Source organism: Bos javanicus, chromosome 16, assembly GCF_032452875.1.
Source record: "Bos javanicus breed banteng chromosome 16, ARS-OSU_banteng_1.0, whole genome shotgun sequence".
Classification (NCBI taxonomy): domain Eukaryota; kingdom Metazoa; phylum Chordata; class Mammalia; order Artiodactyla; family Bovidae; genus Bos; species Bos javanicus.
Window position 1 is genome coordinate 32,925,797 of NC_083883.1, and position 21,744 is coordinate 32,947,540.

Consider the following 21,744-nt stretch of genomic DNA (forward strand, 5'->3'; position numbering starts at 1 on the left):
TTGATCCATCACATTATTGGTCATAAACATTTCTTTAAGATCTGATATCAATTCTTGCAGATTCTGTTGATTTGCTAATTCACATAGCTGTCCTAGGGCTTCCCTGGTGGCTCAGCGGTAAAGAATCCACCTGCAATGCAGGAGTCACGGTTTTGATTCCTGGGTCAGAAAGATCTCCTGGAGGAAGGCATGGCAACCCACTCAAGTATTCTTGCCTGGAGAATCCCATGGACAGAGGAGCCTGGCGGGCTACAGTCCATGGGGTCGCAAAGCGTCAGACATGACTAAAGCGACTTAGCATGCATGCACGTTCATAGCTGTCCTAATGTCTTCACTGAGTATATTTGGTAATTTAGGGTATTTTTCACTTCAGGTAAGGATATATATATATTTTTTTTACAAGAAGATAGAGCCATGCTAAGAGTCATTCCATTTCAATCAGCCATGAATGAAAGTTTCTTAGCCTACTTACCTCTGCAATCAGATCATGTAGCTCTCCTTCACTAGGGCAGCATCCTAATGACCTGATAATTGTTCCGACCTCTCTGTGGGAAAAAAAAAGTAGTCAATTGTTTTAGAATATAAACTCTGAAAAAACAAGCACTATGTTTCTCTAAATTACTTCAGAGCAGGTATAGCACAGCAAACAAAGTCATGTAATAAACATTGCCTCAAGAGGATGGAAGATACTTTCTGAGGAAAGGAAAAGGCAGACAAGTGAACCCAAGAGAGAAGAAAGAAGTGTTTGTGCTGACTGGCAGGCGCAAACCCTGCCACTTCCTAACTGGTTTTAAGTGTTTGTTAATTCTTTTGAGCCACAGTTTCCACATCTGTAAAATGAGGATGATAACGTCTAGTGAGGGGAAGTCTAGGGGCAGGGCACCTACAAGTAGGACCTCTAGAGGCAGGCTCCTGTTGTTGTTTAGTCACTAAGTCACGTCCAACTGTTTTGAGACCCCACGGGCCATAGCCCACCAGTCTCCCATATCCTGGGATTTCCCAGGCAAGAATACTGGAGTGGGCTGTCATTTCCTTCTCCCGGGGATCTTCCCGACCCAGGGATCAAACCCTCACCTCTTGCATCTCTTCCTTTGCAGGCAGATTCTTTACTGCTGAGCCACAGGGGAAGCCACTGGCAGACTGCTAGGGTTCCAACTCCAGCCCTCTAATTTGCTAGAGTGGGTAGGTTAATCTGCATGCATAAGCCTACCTGGTAGGTGAAACACAGATTCTTCCTTGAAATACTCAGAACTGGGCTGAGAACACTCTAATGGTCAAATAATATGAGCCACCATAACATAAAGCCCAGCTCTTGACAGAGTAGCCACTCAACAAATATTAGTTATTCCTCACCCCCTCCCCCATAGGAATGTAATTCAATTTAACAATAACCTAAGAAAAGTATAAGCTATATTTAGTACTCTCTGGATGCTCAGGGGATTTATAATAGATTATTAAATGTTTTCATTTAAAATGGTTAAAAAGTTGTGATATTTTGAAAGTTAACTTGTTCAACTTAACTAGATGTTAATGTTAACTAATGTTAACAACTTAACTAATGTTCACTTAACTAGAATATTTAACTTCTTTACCATTCTGGCTAATATCTGTGGTATTATATTTACTCTCTATTTTACAGAGAAAACATTTTAAATAAGAATTTTTAAGTTCTTCACTTCAGGAGGCTGAAGGATGGGTATCAAGAGAAAACCTGAAGTCAGTAACTGTGGAATACAGGGTTCTTGGTCTTCACTGATCTGAGAGCCAACTAAACATGTAATGTTTTCATGTCAACCTCCCTGAGCTCCTTAGTCTCACTGCTCTTCATGCCCACATGCCTCACTGAGGCAGGATCTGAACACGACACTGTTGCTAGAGACTAAAATATTTTACAAGATTATACTTTCTCTCAAGAAGCAGCTAAAGATGACCCATGAAACTGGCTAACACCAGCGTAGTAATATTCTTGTAACATCAGACTGGCTATTGCATACATTAGAACAAATAGTTAATGAGGCAGGGACAAAAAAATATAATTTGATAAACAGTCATGGATTTATCTCTTCCATAACCTTCTAGGCCTTCTGCTCTGTGAATCAGAGAACTGCTTCAACTCCAAACTCAGAAGGATAAGGGTAAAGGCTGCCTTAACTCACAGAAACAAAGGGAAGGCAGGGAAGTGAGGAGGGCAGCGTTTGTATGCCCTTGTAGGTTACAAATCTTGGGGAGGTAGGCTGGGGGGAAAAAAGAGAAATTTCAGGCCTGCACCATGCAGTACCGAAGCCACTACCTCCACCGGCTATAGAGCACCGGAAATGTGACTAGTCCAGATTAAAATGGGCTCTAAGTGAAAAATCTATACGGATTTCAAAAATTAGTATAAAAAAATGTAAAACATCCATTAATAATTTTTAATTGATTACATGTTGAAATCATATTTTAGACATATCGGTTAAATAAAACACATTGCTTTACCTGTTTCTCTTTTACTTTTTTAAAATACAACTACTAGAAATTTTTTAATTATATATGCAATCCTCCTTTTGCTGGTTCTTTTCTAGGGAATAGCTGCCATCATGATGCACTTTGTGAAGACACGTACAGCACATAAAGAGAAACTTAGAATTGCATTGTGCTGTGTCAGCAATGTAATTGATCCCCCGTGCCACTATGAGAAACTTTCAACCTTATTTATTTATTTATTTACTGGCCACATGTCAAAGCATGCAGAATCTTAGTTTTCTGACCAGGGGTCAAACCCGTGCCCCCTGCCGTGGAAGCACAGAGTCTTAACCACTGGACCTCCAGGGAATTCCCTCAAAAATATTTAAATGAAGTCCTGGGTCGCTGACCCAGGTCTCAGGTCTTCTGCCTATATCCCAGAAACAGTAACAGGCTAACTTACTAGCTTTCGAAGGGGATAAAATCAAAGGGTAGACTTGACATGTATAAAGATGCATAGGAGAAAATCTGGGCTGGAAACCCAGATCTGGTAACAAAGCCACAGGACCAGAAGAGCTCCTCTAAGAAGAGCGCCTTGGCTGGAAGAGATGATGACGCAGGAAGAGCTCACAGGAGTACCCCCACTGACACGATGGCCCAAGGGTGAGGAATCTGCACTAGACTCAGAGAAGAGGAGCCAGGAAATAGGCTGAAATTCAGGACAGGGTGATGCCATGGAAACTAAGGAAAGAGATGGAAAAAACTGAGTCATCTTTGGTGTTGAATGCTGCTGAAAGGTCAAGGAAGATAAGTTCTGAAAAATGTCCACTGGAATTAGTAAAGAAGGAGACAAGTTCTGACTTTTGACCAAGGATATTTCACTTGAAGGCTGAGGAGAAATCAGGGTTGAGATGGATGGATCTGTGCAGTGAAGGGGAAGAATTGATGTCTGGAGGGGGACATGGTGTCAAGGAAGATTTTCTATTTTTTAAGACCAGAAAGATGTGAGCATGTTGAAATACCAATGAGAATGAACCAGGGTGAAGTAGAAGACTGATTAGGGCACCATCAGCTGAACAGATGGGCTTCCTGAGGAGGTAGGAAGGGCTGGGTCGGGTGCTTAGTGCTATATCCACATGGCCATCTCATCTGAAGACCTGCCACCAGCAAGCTGCTTCCTATGAGAAGGTGGTAGATTCCTCCTTGCAGTCTTAGAAAATTTTACTCTGTCCCTCTTTCCACTTTGCTCTGAAGAACCCATCACCATCTTCTGCTTTCTGAGGGCATTGAGCTAGACTGTCTCACTTTGCCCAGGCAGACCACAGAAAACAAAGCCTAATGTTCTCTGAGCATCAAGGAACTTCTTTCTGTCTAGTCCTGATGATATAAGAGAAAAGGGCAAAGACCCTTCGGCTGAGGGGTCCACAGTGGCCTAGAGAACAATACAAAACCTCAAGAGCTCACGTGTACACAAACCACAGGTTCTCTAGCTCGCCCACCCTCCCTTTCGGTGGAAAGCTAATTCCTCCTCTGTGCTCTGGGCTCTGGAAGCTGTGGTCCGGATCCCTGCAGCCGACCTGGGCACAGAGGAAGGGGGTGATGCCCGTGCCTTCAGGCCTAGACATCTCAGCAGCACAGTGGTTTTCTTGCCCTTGTTTTCCCTAAAGACTGCACTAGCCTCCTAGTACAATGCGGTCCCTGGTGACTCAGACAGTAAAGAATTGGCCTGCAATGCGGGAGACCTGGGTTCAATCCCTGGGTCAGGAAGATCCCGTGGAGAAGGGAACAGCAACCCACTCCAGTATTCTTACCTGGAGAATTCCATGGACAGAGGATCCTGGTGGGCTACAGCCCATGGGGTCGTAAAGAGTTGGACAGGACTGAGAGACTAACACTAACTAACTGAGGACAATATGAGAGAAGAAAAGAAGGAGCCACCGAATTGCTAATGTTGAACTTTTTCTGGTCTTGCACACGGTGAAATGGAATTAGATTCGATTTAGAAAAATACAGGAATGTGACACATCTTTTACCTCTAGTCTACTAGACTACTCTAGATACAATTCATATCTATAACCCTAGTTCGTGGTTTGGGAATGGGTTGCGAAGTCTTCTCTTTCTCTCTCCACTCTCTTCTGCTCTGCTTCCCCAGGGCCTGACCTACTGCACCAGCTCCCTTGCCCCCAGGCTCCTGGTCCCAGTTGCCCAACACGAGGCAGAGCATTGCAGGTTTCCATTGCTGGATCACACACTGCCCAAAATGTGGGGGCTTAAACAACAACGAGTTCTTATTTTTCATAATTCTGTAGGTTGGCTCGATTGTTCCTCCACTGGTTTCCCCTGGGGTTCACTCATGCAGTGTTTAGCACTTAATTAATCTACACATCGGGTTGCTCAATATTCCACAGTCAACTATTCAAAATTTCCATTATCACAGCCCCGGATTCTGGGTCCCTTAACCTTCCATCCTGCCTGCTCTATTGATCCATAACCCTGAGCATCTCTACGTCTCTAATTTTAATTTCCTGTTACTGCAAAGCACTGCTGGAAGAAAACAACAAAAAACTTGTGGCCCACTACAGATTCATGCCATCTAGCATCAAGTGTCCTGGACGGTGCCTGACAATCCTTTCTCTCATCTCCTGCTGATGCCCTAGCAAACTTCCCAAAGAGCTATCCTGAATCCTCTCTGGTCTCAAGCTCCAAAGCATGGCCTCCCTTAATCTCAGCAGAAAACCCTATCACCTACTTCACCAAAGAAATGAAAACTGCTGAAGTCGGCACCATCACTGACCTTCCTCACTCAGCTCTGGTTGCTCTAACAACATAACACAGACTAGGAAACCTAAACCACAGACATTCATTTCTCCCAGTTCTAGGGGCTTGAAGTCTGAGATCAAAGCACTAACTGATTTGGGGTCTGGTGACAGTCCATGCCCCAGCTTGCAGATGACCTTCTTCCTGCTGTGTCCTCACAGAGCAGAAAGAGAGCAGGCTTGGGTCTCCCTCTTCTTTGAGGGGCTCCACTCTCATGACCTCATCTAAACCTAATCACTTCTCAAAGGTCCCACCTCCAAATACCATCCTGTTGAGGGTAAGGGCCTCAATATATGAATCTGAGAAGGACTCAAACCTTCAGTCCATACCACCACCTTTCCATACGCTTCTCTCATACCACCACAAGTATGTACATGAAAGTGAAAGTGTTAGTCACTCAGTTGTGTCCAACTCTTTGTGACCCCGTGGACTGTAGCCCACCATGCTCCTCTGTTCATGGAATTCTCCAAGCAAGAATGCTGGAGTGGGTTGCCATTCGCTTCTCTAGGGGATCTTCCCAACCCAGGGATGGAACATGGGTCTCATGAATTATGAGATTCTTTACCATCTGAGCCACCAGGGAAGCAAACCTCCTTCCTTACGCTCTCAACCGTGGAGGGAAAAAAAAGCACTCTTCCTAACAAAGCTAACCCCACTCCGTTTTTCTTAGTTCCAGTCTTGGCTCTTGTTCTTGACATACGTTCCTCTCTTTCAGCATCTTCAGTCTTTCCTTTATTATTTGCTACCTCTTTGGCTGTAAAACATTCACAATCTTCCTTCTCTTGAAAGAATTTTGATGGGTGCCCGACCACCTCCAACTATTCTATTTCTCAGCTTCCTTTTGCTATTACAATACTTAGAAATTATTCCTCCTGTAACTGCGACTCCATTCCCCACTCATCCTCTCCATGTCTAACTCCAACCCCTCTCCAAAATACTTCCATCACTGGCTCTCTACTCATCAGTCAGTCCAGGTCTCTCTCACTCCCTCATCTCTTCCCTTCCCTTCCCTTCATCTGACCCTCTCTTCTTCCTGTAACCCCTTTAAGTGCCCCCTGCTCAGCACCTCTGTTGCAGGATGATCTCTACTGTTAAAAATATTAAAGACGGCCAAAAGAATAAGAACTATCTTAGATGTGGACCAAAGAAGACCACTGGTATCTTAATATGGAGTAGGAAATGGCAACCCACTCCGGTATTCTTGCCTAGAGAATCCCATGAACAGAGGAACGTGGTGGGCTACAGTCCACAGAGTCACGAAGAGTTGAACACAACTGAGCGTCAGAGCATGCACGTGCAGTATCTTAGTGACAGCACTCGTAGAAGAAAGAGGAAGAACCCCCCACCACCATCACCAGCAAGAGTGCCAGTGGTAAGAAAATCTAGACCAGAAGTACGGAATACACGATGTGGGGGATGCCCACGGAAGGGGACGCAGATCACACCTGACAGCCCACAGCTCCAGAGCACTCACTCCGCATCCGGCACATTCTACCAACTCACTTCATCCTCAGGAAGTAGGCACTACTGTTACCTCCATTTTCAGAGGAAGAAATTAAACCCCAAAGGCATTAAGGAATTGGCCCGAGGTCACATACAGCCAATATGTTAAAGCAATGACTTCCTTGGGACTAGGGAAATCTCGGGAGCTGTGGAGAAGTCCGACAAGGGGGCTAAGCAGAGAACAGGGATGAGAACAGAAACTAAAGCCCTCACGATGTGAGAAAAGTAGATTAACTAGTCTTCTGGCTTAGGAATGGACATCTCCTCTAAGACTTCTAGAAAGAACAGACTTTTCATCTCATTCCCCTTCCTTATAACATGATCATGATCTGTATGGATATAAGAAAAAATATCTCCTCACAATAGCTCTGTGTGGTAGGCACTGTTATTTTACATATGGGGGAAATTGAACCACAGAAATGTCTGGTAATTTTCCCAAGATCCTATTAAGTAGCGGAACTGGGATTCAGACGCACACACAGGCTGGACTTCACGCTCTTAACCACTACACACCACTATCTCTCATAAATCGCAACTGCATAATTAGTTAGACTTAAAAAAGAACTTGACTGTACCAAGGTGCTTCTACAGAAAGCTGTGGGTACGCCACCCCATGGGAGCCTTGAAGATAGATCCAGGGATCACAAGCTGATGCCCAAAGGAACACATGTGGCCCTCAGATACGGTTTTGTTTAGCATAGCATTCATTTGCTTCTTTGTTTACAGGGACATATGTGAACATCATGAGAATGGTCCTACACTTCGGATTCACATACTCTATTACAGGCATGTTCCATGTAGAAATCTGTATACATCACTCTTGAAAAATACCAATTTTGTACTGTTTAGGAATTTACTTGCAAGAAGCAGGGGAAGGAGCCAAATGGTTTCTTAAAGTTCTCCTCAAGTGCTTAACTCTGAGATTATTTTTAAACACACACACACACACACACACACACACACACCACATACACACACAACCTATGGCTTATAAAAGAGAATGTTCTTGTTCTCAGAAGATATACATTCAAGTATTTAAAGGAAAAGGTCTCAGTGTCTACAAAGTCTACAGTGTCTACTACTCTCAAAGTTTAGTAAAATGATACAAATCAATACCAGAAAAACAAACAACCCAATCAAAAAGTGGGAAAAAGACCTAAACAGACATTTCTCCAAAGAAGATATAAAGATGGCTAATAAACACATGAAAAGATGCTCAACATTTCTCATTATTAGAGAAATGCAAATCAAAGCCACAATGAGATATCACCTCACACCGGTCAGAATGGCCATCATCAAAAATTCTACAAACAATAAATACCAGAGAGGGCATGGAGAAAAGGGAACCCTCTTGCACTATTGGTGGGAATGCAAATTTATACAGCCACTATGGAGAACAATATGAAGAACCCTTAAAAAACTAGGAATAAAAACACCATATGACCCAGCAATACCACTACTAGGCATATACCCTGAGGAAATCAAAATTTAAAAAGACACATGTACTCCAGTGTTCACTGCAGCTCTATTTACAATAGCTAGGACATGGAAGCAACCTAGATGTCCATCAACAGATGAATGGATACAGAAGCTGTGGTACATATATAAAATGGAATATTACTCAGCCATAAAAAGGAACACATTTGAGTCAGTCCTAACGAGGTGGACGAACCTAGAGTGAAGTAAGTCAGAAAGAGAAAAACAAACGCCATATACTAACGCATAAATATGAAATCTAGAAAGATGGAACTGATGAACTATTTGCAGAGCAGCGATGGATATACAGACATTGAGGACAGACTTATGGACACAGCTGGTGGGGGAGGAAGGAGAAAGCGGAAGGTATGGAGAGAATAACATGGAAACATACATTACCATATGTAAAATAGATAGCCAATGGAATTTGCTACATGACTCAAGGAACTCAAACTGGGGCTTGGCAACAACCTAGAGGGGTGGGATGGGGAGGAAGGCGGGAGGGATGTTCAAGTGGGAGGGGACATGAGTAAACCTACGGCTGATTCATGTTGATGTTTGGTGGAAACCAACACAATACTGCGAAGCAATTATCCTTCCATTAAAAGTAAAATTTTAAAAAGAGTCTAGTAAAATGAAAATAATAATAAAATACAAACATAAATATAAACATAATAAATATATAGGGAGAGAGCACACACATCAAAAGCAAGTGTGGCAAAGATGTTGGGAACTGGTGAATCTAAGTGAAAGTACACACGAGTTCAGTGTACCATTTATTATTTGTCTATAAGTCTGAAGTTTTTTAAACTTCCTTTCATTCTTGAAATCAAAACCAAAGTAGTAAGAAACAATCACTGAAATTCTGCCTTGTATAACCTATGGCTTATAAAAGAGAATGTTCTTGTTCTCTTATTCATGAAACAATTTGCTCCTTTCATGTTATACAGTTTTTTATCATTTTGACTTAAAAAGTTGATTATTAAGGATGTCCTAGCCTTCAGTTTCACAAGAAAATGTACAAGTTACAACCTTTTCCCTCAGTATTTTAGAATTTAATATTGAAAACTTAGCAAGATGATAGATCTAAAGTCGTCTGTTTCCAGAAGTACAGGTAGAGATGAGGCCGGATACCAGTCTCCCGTGTTTGCATGTAGAAGAAAAGTGTATGGAAAGGATGGAGCCCTTCTCATCCCTTCACCAAATACCAAGAAGGCAGCACCAGAACTGCTCCTGCTGTTGCAGGGAAACAGCTGGTTTTTGTGAGTGACTCTAACAAGCACTGGGCTCAAGCTCTCCAAAGACAAGCAATGGCCAGGTCAGCCTCTGGCCCAGAAGACAGCTTACCGGGAGGTGCCCTTCTGTGGCAGTCCGGTGGTTGCAGTGCCCAGCAAAGGCCACAGAGAGGGCAACTAAGAAGAAAATTACGCAAAGGCAAATGAAGTGGAGAAGGGAGGTGATGTTTAATACGTAGCCCCTTTCTCTCACATGTGCTCTTTCTTCAAATGACACCGGATGAGGTGAACATATTTCAGGAGGCCTCTCGAGTTCCTAAACAGAGTCCCCGAGAGGAGAGTAAAGGGAAATGACAGCAGAAACAAACGTGATGTGGAGCTTTTGTTTCCAATGTCCTGAAATACGAGACCGGAGCACTGAAGACCACGTGATCCCCTGAACTACTCTCACATCATAATTCTAGTGCCAGAACAAGGGACATAACAGGAGGGTTAAGGTGCTCTGAAAAACTCCAGATGGATCTGAGACCCTGGCCGTTCTGAAGGAAACCATACTGCAAACATCCAGCCCCAGGTGTTGTAAGGCTCCTGAGAGTGAGCTAAGGAAAAAAGAGAAATGTAAGAAAGAACAGAGGATAGAAAAACCCAGGCCATTAACTTTTTAGAAAGAGAAAGAGGTCTGGGAAGAAAGACATCTGAAAAGGAAAATGTAAGAAAACATTGAAAGAGATGAAAATATAGTTTTAAGAGATAAGGAATAGAAATGTCAAAGCTTAATGATGAAAATTAATGAAGCTCAGAATTAAGAGAAAGTATGTATTAGATAGGAACTAGAAAATAAAAGTACGAAAAAGAAATATGAAAAAATATGAAATAAGAAAATAATTATATATAATATTAAGGCAGATTGGCCTATTGAACTTTGACTAAATAAGATTTTGAATCAAGCTAATTGATTGAAAAATATTTCAAAATAACCTTTTAAAATTATTGTGAAAGTGTTCAGTTGCTCAGTCATGTCTCACTCTCTGTGACCCCATGGACTGTAGCCCACCAGGCTCCTCTGTTCATGGAATTCTCCAGGCAAGAATACTGGAGTGGCCTAGGCAGATACTCTAAGGAATCCAAAACTGAGACACATGTATCCCATTGTTCACTGCAGCACTATTTACAACAGCTAGAACAAGGAAGCAACCTAGATGTCCATGACATCTAGACAGGTGAACGGATAAAGAAGTTGTGGTACATATACAAAATGGAATATTACTCAGTCATAAAAAGAAACACATTTGAGTCAGCTCTGATGAGGTGGATGAATCTAGAACCTATTAATACAGAGTGAAGTAAGTCAGAAAGAGAAAGATAAATATCATATTCTAATATATATGTATGGAATCTAGAAAAATGGTACTGAAGAATGTATTTGCAGGGCAACAATGGAGAAACAGACATGGAGAACAGACTTATGGACATGGGAGAGTGGAGGAAAGGTTGAGATGTATGGAACGAGTAACATGGAAACTTACACTACCATATGTAAAATAGATAGCCAACGGGAATTTGCTATACAGCTCAGAAAACTCAAAGAGGGGCTCTGTATCAACCTAGAGGGGCGGGATGGGGAGGGAGATGGGAGGGAGTTTCAAAAGGGAGGGGATATATGTATACCTATGGCTGATTCATGTTGAAGTTTGACAGAAAACAGCAAAATTCTATAAAGCAATTATCCTTCAATAAAAAATAAATTAATTAAAAAAAAAAAAAGAATACTGGAGTGGGTTGTCATTCCCTTCTCCAGGGGATCTTCCTGACCCAGGGATCAAACCTGCGTCTTCTGCATTGCAGGCAGATTCTTTACCATCTGAGCCACCAGGGAAGCTCTACTATTATTAAAACTATTAAAGTCCTTAAAATTATTAAAGTCACCATTTAAAAGAACTATTAAAAACATATTGATGTCAATGCAATAAAATCAAAATAGTTTTTAAATTTTAATAGTTTCTTTTAAAGTCTTTCTGTCAGGCTTTTGGAAGGGGAGAGAGAGAGGGGAGGCAGAGACAAACTTATCTGTGTACAGTAGTGTACGGGTGATCAAGTGGTGTCCTCAGGGGAAAAGGCCCTGATCAGGAGCATTTGCATCTTCATTGTGCAAATCTACCGACCACGGCCAGTTTCAAGCTACCAATCTGACGTGACTCACGATGGACTTAGTGACAATAGCCCTATCACACGGTACCCTCCCACACATATATCCTCTCCGGAGCATAGATAAGATAGAAACGTAATACAGTAGTTAGGAAGTGGTAAGCTCTCAGTGTTGTCACCTTTGTTATTTTTGCACTGGTAATCAAACGACAACTTGAAAAAGCACAGAACCCCTCTGAGTTTGTGTGGGACCCTTGTGCAGGGGCCACACTGATTTCTCTGCACCTGGCTTCGCTGGTGGCTCAATGGTAAAGAATCCACCTGCCAATGCAGGAGACACAGGTTCCATCCCTGATCCGGGAAGATCCCACATGCCGCGGAGCAACTAAGCCCGCGCACCACAACTACTGAGCCTGTGCTCTAGAGTCTGAAAGCCGCAACTACTGAAGCCCGTGCAGTCTAGAGCCTGTGCTCCACAAGAGAAACAACCACAGTGAGGAGCCCATGCGCCACAACTGGAGAGCAGCCCCCACTCGGCAACTAGAGAAAGCCCACACAGCACAGGCAAAGATAAATAAAAAATTAAAAAATTTTTTTAAATTTCTCTGCACCATTCCAATTTTAGCACAAGTGCTGCCCAATGGGCTGCCGTCTATGGGGTCGCACAGAATCAGACACGACTGAAGCAACTTAGCAGCAGCAGCAGCAGCTGCCCAATGGAGTGCATTTGTTTTTAATAATAATTAACTTGTAAGTTTATATAGCTTATTTTTTACATCAATTAGGTTTAACAGGGGCTTACAGAATTCCTGAAAACTTACTCATCAGCTCTGCTGACTTGGTACAAGTCAACATGACTTCACTCCAGCACACCACTGATCCTGTGAGTCCCAACCACCTCATGTAACAGGTCAAGTGACTTCTGCCCTGCCATCTCAAGACAGGAGCATCTTCTGAACAACCAGCACAGTTAGGTCCAACTCACTTAGTGTTCTATACACATGTACGCAAAACAGAAAGCAAATACAATCTATGTTTAAAACAAAAAAAATTGAAACTTTTTCCTTTGGAAAAAAATTTTTTTTCTTTTAGATAAATTTCATGAGATTTTTAAAAAATTACCAACACCTCAATTTTGATAGGCCTTTCAGAGAAAATGAAAATCAAATGTCATCTCATCTAAAGTCCTTAAAATTTGCAGAGACTTTTTTTTGGTCAGAGGTCCTATATTGATAAGAGCTACAAGTCGGTCAGTCAGTTCAGTCACTGTCGTGTCCAACTCTTTGCGACCCCATGGACTGCAGCACGCCAGGCTTCCCTGTCCATCACCAACTCCTGGAGCATGCTCGAACTCATGTCCATCGAGTCGGTGATGCCATCCAACCATTTCATCCTCTGTCGTCCCCTTCTCCTCCTACCTTCAATCTTTCCCAGCATCAGGGTCTTTTCCAATAAGTTAGTTCTTCGCATCAGGTCGTCAAAGTATTTCAAGAGCTATAAACTTAAGTCCAAAAGCCTTTTTGGTTAAATACTAAGAATTTGTTTCCACTCCTGCATTATATAAAGAATAGTAGACATGGAGGTGAAATCATTTCACAACAAATGAGTCACAATAAGGTTGTCCAATACTGGCATCATCATTTAGTTTACACACAGCAACTGGACTATTTAAAACGTTTGGCCAGGGGCAGGCGGGCTCTTGGTAGGCTGACTTTTGGTGAGTGCAGTACCACGTTCCTGACACAAGGTGGAGCCAGTGGCATTGAGTTAGGTTGTGAGTCTTCAGTTTGAGGGCAGTCTAAGGTCAAAAAGATCACAAAGTGAAGACTCCATTCTGCAGGTGCTGCCATCTATGGGGTCGCACAGAGTCGGACACGGCTGAAGCGACTCAGCAGCAGCAGGACAGAAAAGAATTCTAGACAAGAAAAGATTAGACAGAATATCGCACCTTCTCTATGAAATAGCTGACACTAGGCTAAGTACAAGAAAATGTTTAAAGCAATTCAAAAACGTCTAAGAAGGAACAAAGGATTTGAAAATGATTTTTATTGATGTAATAAATATTCATTGAACACTACTATGCCTAGCATATTCAAAAGCAGAGACATTCCTTTGCCAACAAAGGTCCGTCTAGTCAAGGCTATGGTTTTTCCTGTGGTCATGTATGGATGTGAGAGTTGGACTGTGAAGAAGGCTGAGTGCCAAAGAATTGATGCTTTTGAACTGTGGTGTTGGAGAAGACCCTTGAGAGTCCCTTGGACTGCAAGGAGATCCAACCAGTCCATTCTGAAGGAGATCAGCCCTGGGATTTCTTTGGAAGGAATGATGCTAAAGCTGAAACTCCAGTACTTTGGCCACCTCATGTGAAGAGTTGACTCACTGGAAAAGACTCTGATGCTGGGAGGGATTGGGGGCAGGAGGAGAAGGGGACGACAGAGGATGAGATGGCTGGACGGCATCACTGACTCAATGGACATGAGTCTGAGTGAACTCCGGGAGTTGGTGATGGACAGGGAGGCCTGGTGTGCTGCGATTCATGGGGTCGCAAAGAGTCGGACACGACTGAGCGACTGAACTGATGCCAGGTACAACAGAAAACAAATGAAGACTTTGCCCTTGTGGAAGTCACTTTTTCACGGACTCATTCCTGGAAAAGCCATGAAATCAAGCTTAAAATCATGCCTCATAACACCTATGGCTAATTCATGTTGATGTACGGCAGAAAATCAAGCCAATATTGTAAAGCAATTATCCTTCAATTAAAATGGAGTATTACTCAGCCATTAAAAAGAATACATTTGAATCAGTTCTAATGAGATGGATGAAACTGGAACCTATTATACAGAGTGAAGTAAGCCAGAAAGAAAAACACCAATACAGTATACTAACGCATATATATGGAATTTAGAAAGATGGTAACAATAACCCTGTGTACGAGACTTCAAAAGAGACACAGATGTATAGATCAGTCTTATGGACTCTGTGGGAGAGGGAGAGGGTGGGGAGATTTGGGAGAATAGCATTGAAACATGTATAATATCATGTATGAAATGAGTCGCCAGTCCAGGTTCGATGCACGGTACTGGATGCTTGGGCCTGGTGCACTGGGACGACCCAGAGGGAGGGTAGGGGAGGGAGGAGGGAGGAGGGTTCAGGATGGGGAACGCGGGTATACCTGTGGCGGATTCATTTCGATATTTGGCAAAACTAATACAATATTGTAAAGTTTAAAAATAAAATAAAATTTTAAAAAATAATAAATAAATAAATTTTAAAAAGAAAAAAAAAAGAATCAAAGCATTAATTCCTCTGCCTAAGAGCCCCCAGCATGCCTCATTGCACTGAGAATCTAAACTTTTTCATGGCCTATAAGGCTGTACATAATTTGGCCTCTGCTGGCCTTTGCAACTCAATCTTATACCACTCTCCTCAAAGCTACACTGTCCTTTATGCTTCTCTCTTCCTTCCCTTCATAGGGCCTTCATATTTGGTCTCCCCTAGTTTATCACATGGCAGGCTCCTAGTCTTAAAGATCTTAACTCAAAAATTACCTCCGGAGAAACTTTCCCTGACCAGAATGTTTAAACTGTCCCCACAGTAGTCATGTATGGATGTGAGAGTTGGACTATAAAGAAAGCTGAGCGCCAAAGAATTGAAGCTTTTGAACTGAGGTGTTGGAGAAGACTCTTGAGAGTCCCTTGGACTGAAAAGAGATCAAGCCAGTCCATCCTAAAGGAAATCAGTCCTGAATATTCATTGGAAGGACAGATGCTGAAGCTGAAACCCCAATACTTTGGCCACATGATGCAAAGAACTGGCTCAATGGAAAAGACACTGATGCTTGGAAAGATTGAAGGCAGGAAGACAGAGGATGATAGAGGATGAAATGGTTGGATGACATCAACAACCCGATGAACATGAGTTTGAGGAAGCTCCGGGAGTTGCTGATGGACAGGGAAGCCTGGCGTGCTGCAGTCCATGGGATCGAAAAGAGTCGGACACGACTGAGCGACTGAATGGAACTGAATCCCATCTAACCACCCTTCTGTCTCTAATACATCAATCCTATTTTCTCTATACCGTATTTTATTTCCTCATCCTGTTTTATTTACTTTATGACACTTATTACGTAAAACTGTATCTATTTATCTGTTTGCTTGTATACCATCTGTCTCTTCTTTCTAAAATACAAGTTTCATAAGGACAGAAGCCTTTCACTGTTATATTCCAACCCTCAGAAGGAGCTCACACCTAATAGAGACTCAGTAAATATTTGCTAAATAATAAATGAATACTTTTCTATTTCTCTACATTCATTCATTTAATTCTCGCATCAATCCATATCTCATAATCTCCACTTTAAAAATAAGGAAACTGGGACTTGGAGAAGTCATACTGATGCACTCTCTAGAAACATAACTAGCATGGAGCAGAACCGAAAGCTGGTTGCCAACCTCTGACTCCTGCGAGTCTATCTCTCAGCTCTCTGCAGTAACATCTTAGAACAGATCATGGTGGTGAGTGTAATTTGGGAGGAAAAGTAGTGACAGAGAAAAAGACTCAGATGCAGATCAGAATCACTGTGCCTTTTGCATATTTCTCATGGATGTTTTGGTTATAACAAGAGTTTAATAAATGCTAACTAAATTGACTAAAATGTTTTTCAATATTGCAAAAGGTCTAAATAATTCCAAATTCAACATTGCCAAATGGCTGTTTACTGCCCAAACAAAGCAAACAAATAAAATGTCCACTCTCGTGGAGCTTCCTGTTTAAGAAGCAACACTGAAACGCCTTTTGGCAGACACTACAGTCATGTGGAAAAAAAAATCAACCAATAAATGCTAAAATTAGTGGGCAAATTTGGAGGAGAAATAGGATGTTTGCGTGGTCTTGACGTATCTCCCCAAGATATTTACTAATTAACAAAGTGAAAAATAACAGCCTCATAGTGGGAAAACCTGGCAGACACTATCTTAACCAAGAGAGCAAGGTTATAACATTGAGCACAGCGTCACCCTGCCGTGGTGCTCTGAGAAAAATACAAAACCACTTCTGCATTATTCTTGGCAAAAATGCATTAGTTCAATCTATGCGTGAGAAAACCTCTAATATACCCAAACTAAGGAACATTCTACAAAATTACTGAGCAAGACATTTTACAAATATCAAGGTCACGAAACAAAGACTGAGGAACTGTCACAGCATAGAGGACCTAAAGACATATAATAACTAAATGCAAATAGGATTTTTAATTGGATCCTGGAAGAGAAAAGGGAGATTAGCAGAAAAGCTGGTACAAATCAGTAATATCTAGCATTTTTGTTCATGATTCTGAAAAAATGTTAATTTTTTTTGATTTTAGTAATTGTACTACAGTTATAAGACGTGACCATTAGGAGAAGCTGGTTGAAGGAACACTCTGTACTATTTTTGCATTTCTGTAACTACAAAAGCAATTTCAAAATAAAATGGTTTTAAAAACATTGAAAGAATTAAAATTTTAAATTTAATTATAAATTATAATTATATTTTATATAATTATATATTTATATAATCAATAATTTATATATATAATTTATATAATTAATAATTATATAATTATGGCATTATAAGGTCCTTTTTGCTCTATAGGCAAAGAGTGGAGATTTCTGGTTAATCAGATATTTTTAGAGTTACCACTTTTACATGTTAGGGATATCAGTCATTTGTAATATAACATTTTCTCAAGTTGTCATTTATCTCTGGATTTAAAGTTTTGTTTTGCTTTTAGCTAAAAAAACACTTCTATGTGCCTGAATGTGTCAGTCTTTTTACTTCTAGATGTTATTTTGAGTCATTTTTCTCTACTCCAAGTTCATAAAGGAATTCACCCACACGTTTTTTAATACTTACACAAAATTTTGTTTTATGGTTAGATTTTTTGTTGCCTACAACCTCATCTTGGTACATAACCTGAAGTACAGATCTAATTTTACACTTTTCAAATGGCTATCTAGCTATTAAGTCTATCTTTTCCCCACTTACTGGAGATGTCACCTATATCATGTATTATCTTTCCATTGGCACTTGGCAATTATTTCTGAACTTTCTGTTCTATTTCATTGGTCTGTCATGCCACACTCTTTTAATTTTGTAAAGGATTGGTAATATGTTTTAATATCAAATAAAGCTAAACTGGAGCTTCCCAGGTGGCCCAGCGGTAAAGAACTTGCCTGCCAACGCAGGAGACTTGAGTTCAATCCCTGGGTCGGGAAGATTCCTTGGAGAAGGAAATGGCAACCCACTCCAGTATTCTTGCACGGGAAATCCAATGGACAGAGGAGCCTGGCAGACTACAGTCCATGGGATCGCAGAGTCAGACACAACTTAGGAACTGAACAACAGCAACAACATAGCTAAACTTACCTCCTTGCTCTCCTTTGTCCCCTTTTTATTGGCCATTCTGCTTATTTATTTTTTAACATGAACATTAAATTCACTTGTTTAGCTCCAGAAAAGACTTGTTGGTATTTTAACTGTGTTTATAAGTTGATTTAGGATTACTTGACACCTTTATGATTTCAAGTCTTCCTATCCAAAAACATGGTATGTCTGTCCATTTGTTCAATTCTATTTGTATATATTTTTCAGGTTTTCCTAATGTAGCATTGTATTTTTTGTTATGTCTATAAAATTTAAACTTTTTTGTTGCTATTGTAAATGGGTCTTACCTCTGATTATGGGCTTCCCAGATGGTGCTAGAGGTAAAGAACCTGCCTGCCAATGCAGGAGACACAGGAGACATGAGTCCGATCCCTAGGTTAGGAAGATTCCCTGGAGTGGGAAAAGGCAACCCACTCCAGTATGCTTACTTGGAAAACTCCATGGACAGAGCAGCCTGGCGGGCTTCAATCCACGGGGTTGCAAAGAGTTGGACACGACTGAAGCAACTTAATACGCATGCACCTTTCATTATATATCACCTAGCGGGTCATTATTTGTTTAAGTGAAGGCTTGATTTACATATATTAATTTAATTTCCTACAACTTTATTAAACTTTCTTTGTGGTGATTTTTCATTGATTTTTTGGGGTTTTCTAGATATTTCCTGATTTCCTATATGTAAATAGAGACTGTTCTTTTTCTTCTACCTTTTCGTGTCCAATATTTATGCCTCTGTTATTACTTGTCTAATTGCTGGCTAAAGTCTCTAGTTAATACTAAATAATAATGATGAATGTGGATATTCTTATTTTGTTCCTGACTTTAGTGGAAACACTGATTGTGCTTCTTCATTAAGTAAGAGACTGGATTTTAGGCTGAGATACACGTATTTCATGTTATGGAACTATTTCCTCAAGATGTACTTCACTGAATGTGATGGCTAATTTTGTGTCAACTTGATTGGGCATAAGGGATGCTCAGTTGGCTGACAAGACATTATTTCTGAGTGTATCTGTGAGGATACCTCCAGAATCCAGCATTTGAACGGGTAGACCTAGTAGAGAGTGTGACTTCCCTGGTGACTCAGACAGTAAAGCGTCTGCCTACAGTGTGGGAGACCTGGGTTCAATCCCTGGGTTGGGAAGATCTCCTGGAGAAGGAAATGGCAGCCCACTCCAGTACTCTTGCCCAGAAAATCCCATGGACGGAGGAGACTGGTAGGCTACAGTCCATAGGGTCGCAAAGAGTCAGACACGACTGAGCGACTTCACTTTCACCTAGTAGAGAAGATTGCCCTCACCAACTTGAGTGGGCTTCATTCAATCTGTTGGTATGCTAAGTAGAACAAAAAAGCAGAAGGGCAAATTTTTTCTCTCTGCTTGAGCTGAGACACGTATGTTCTCCCATTCTTGGACAACCATGCTCCTGGATCTCAAGCTTTAAGGCTCAGAATGATTTACACCACTGGTTTTTTATTCTCCAGCTTGCAAATGTCAGATCATGGGATTTCTTGGCCTACATAGTTATGTGAGCCAATTCTTAAATTCCCTCTTCTTTCTTTGTATATGTATTTTAAAGATACACATATCATCAAAATTAGGAATGTGTGCTGAATTCTACCAGATGCCTAAGTATTTATAAATATGATCCTATGCTATTTCTTCTCCGATCTACTAGTATGATGAAATACATATATACTTTCCAACATAGAACTATTCTTTTATTCTTGATATAAACTCCTTTTTGCTTTAATGTGCTATTGCATTTTGCTGCAAGTAATTTATTTGTAATTTTTGTATGTAAGTTCTCATAAGTAAGATTGTTCCTTAGAGTTTTTTTTAATGCACTCTTTATTAAGTTTTGGGTATCACTGTTATACTCATTTCAGAAAAATAATTTGTAAATTTTTCTTCTTTTCTTATTTCCCAGAAAATAGTAAGTACCATTGTGACTAAAATTTTTTAAGTCTGATAGAATTCTCCTATGAAACCATTGGTGTTGAAGCCTTTCTGTGAAATAACTTTGAAAACTTGCCTTCTGATTCTATGGAATTTAGTATGTTTAGATTTTCTATGTTTACTGGGATCAATTTGTTTTGTTTTGCTTTTTATTTTTGGTAATTGACTCTTTTTTTAAGTGCATAATTCAGTGGTTTTTAGTATATTCACAATGGTGAGCAGCCATCACCACTACTGATCCTAGAACATTTCATCACCCCCAAAAGTATCCCCATACCTGCCAGCAATCACTTCTCATTCCCCACTCTCCCTGCCTCCTCGTAATCATTAGCCTATGGTCTGTCTCTATATATTTGTCTGTTACGGGCATTTCATACAAGCATCACACAATATATGGCCTTTCCTGCTTGGCTTCTTTTACTTAGCATACTGCTTTCCGGGTTCCACCATGCTGCAGCACAGGTCAGTACTTCATTCGCTTTTTATGGATGAATAACATCCATTATATGGATGTATCACATTTCTTTATCCATTCATCAGTTGATGGACATGTGAGCTGTTTCTGCTTTTGGAATATTATGAATAATGTTGCTATGAACATTTATACACAAGTTTTTGTGTGAATGTATTTTTTCGTATCTCTTGGGCATACGCTTAGGAATGAAATTCTTGGGTCATATGGTAACTATGTTTAAAATTTTGAAGAACTACAAAACTGTTTTCTAAAGTGACTGTACCATTTTAGATCTCCACCAGCAGAGTATGAGGGTTTCTAATTTCCCCACATCCTCACCATCTTTTGTTATTTTAAAATTACCTTAGTAGATTTGAAGCTGTATTTCTGTAGTTTTGACTTCCATTTCCCTAACAACTAATGATGTTTTGCATATTTTCAGGTGTGTAAGTAAGTAAGTGTTAATCGCTCAATCATGCCCGACTCTTTGCGACCCCAAGGACTGCAGCCCACCAGGCTCCTCTGTCCATGAGACTTTCCAGGCAAGGATATTGGAGTGGGTTGCCATTTCCTTCTCCAGGGGATCTTCCCAACCCAGGGATGGAACCCCGGTCTCCTGCACTGCAGGCAGATTCTTTACCGACTGAGCTACAAGGGAATTCAGGTGTGTATTAACCATTAAATGTGTTCTTTGGAGAGACAGCTATTCAAATCTTTTGCCCACTTTATAAGTGGGTTATTTGTATTTTTATTATTGAGATATAAGAGTTCTTATAAGGGACTTCCCTGGTGGCTCAGAAGGTTAAGCATCCGTCTACAATGTGGGAGATCCGGGTTCGATCCCTGGGTCGGGAAGATCCTCTGGAGAAGGAAATGGCAATCCACTCCAGTACTATTGCCTGGAAAATCCCATGGACAGAGGAGCCTGGTAGACTGCAGTACACGGGGTCGCAAAGAGTCGGACACGACTGAGCGACTTCACTTTAAGAGATCTTATATATTCTGGATGCTGGACCCTTATCAGATATGTAATTTGCAAATATTTTCTCCCATTCTGTGGCTGTCTTTTTATTTTCTTTATTATGTCCACTGAAGCATGTAAGTTTTCACTTTTGATGAAGTCCCACTTACCTGTTTTTCCTCCCTAGGTTGCTTATGCTTTACTTGTCATATCTAAGAAACCACTGCTTAATCCTTGGTCATAAAGATTTACACCTGTGTTTTCTTTCAACAGTCCTATAGTTTTATTTCTTACATGTATGTTTTTTCCTCTATTTTTAGTTTATTT

The 21,744-nt window shown here is 40.9% G+C and overlaps 1 protein-coding gene across 6 annotated transcripts in view; it reads right to left on the bottom strand.

Moving 5' to 3' along the window:
• EFCAB2 (EF-hand calcium binding domain 2) overlaps positions 1 to 21,744 on the bottom strand; it is a 118,980-nt gene that overhangs the window by 35,968 nt on the left and 61,268 nt on the right. For all 6 annotated transcript variants that reach the window (XR_009729909.1, XM_061382458.1, XM_061382457.1 and 3 more), the window contains one exon: positions 473 to 545. Coding sequence is in view for 5 of the 6 variants with exons in the window: in XM_061382458.1 (XP_061238442.1) it covers positions 473 to 545 (73 nt within the window). In the remaining variant the exon portion in view is untranslated. The remainder of the gene's footprint in view (positions 1 to 472; positions 546 to 21,744) is intronic.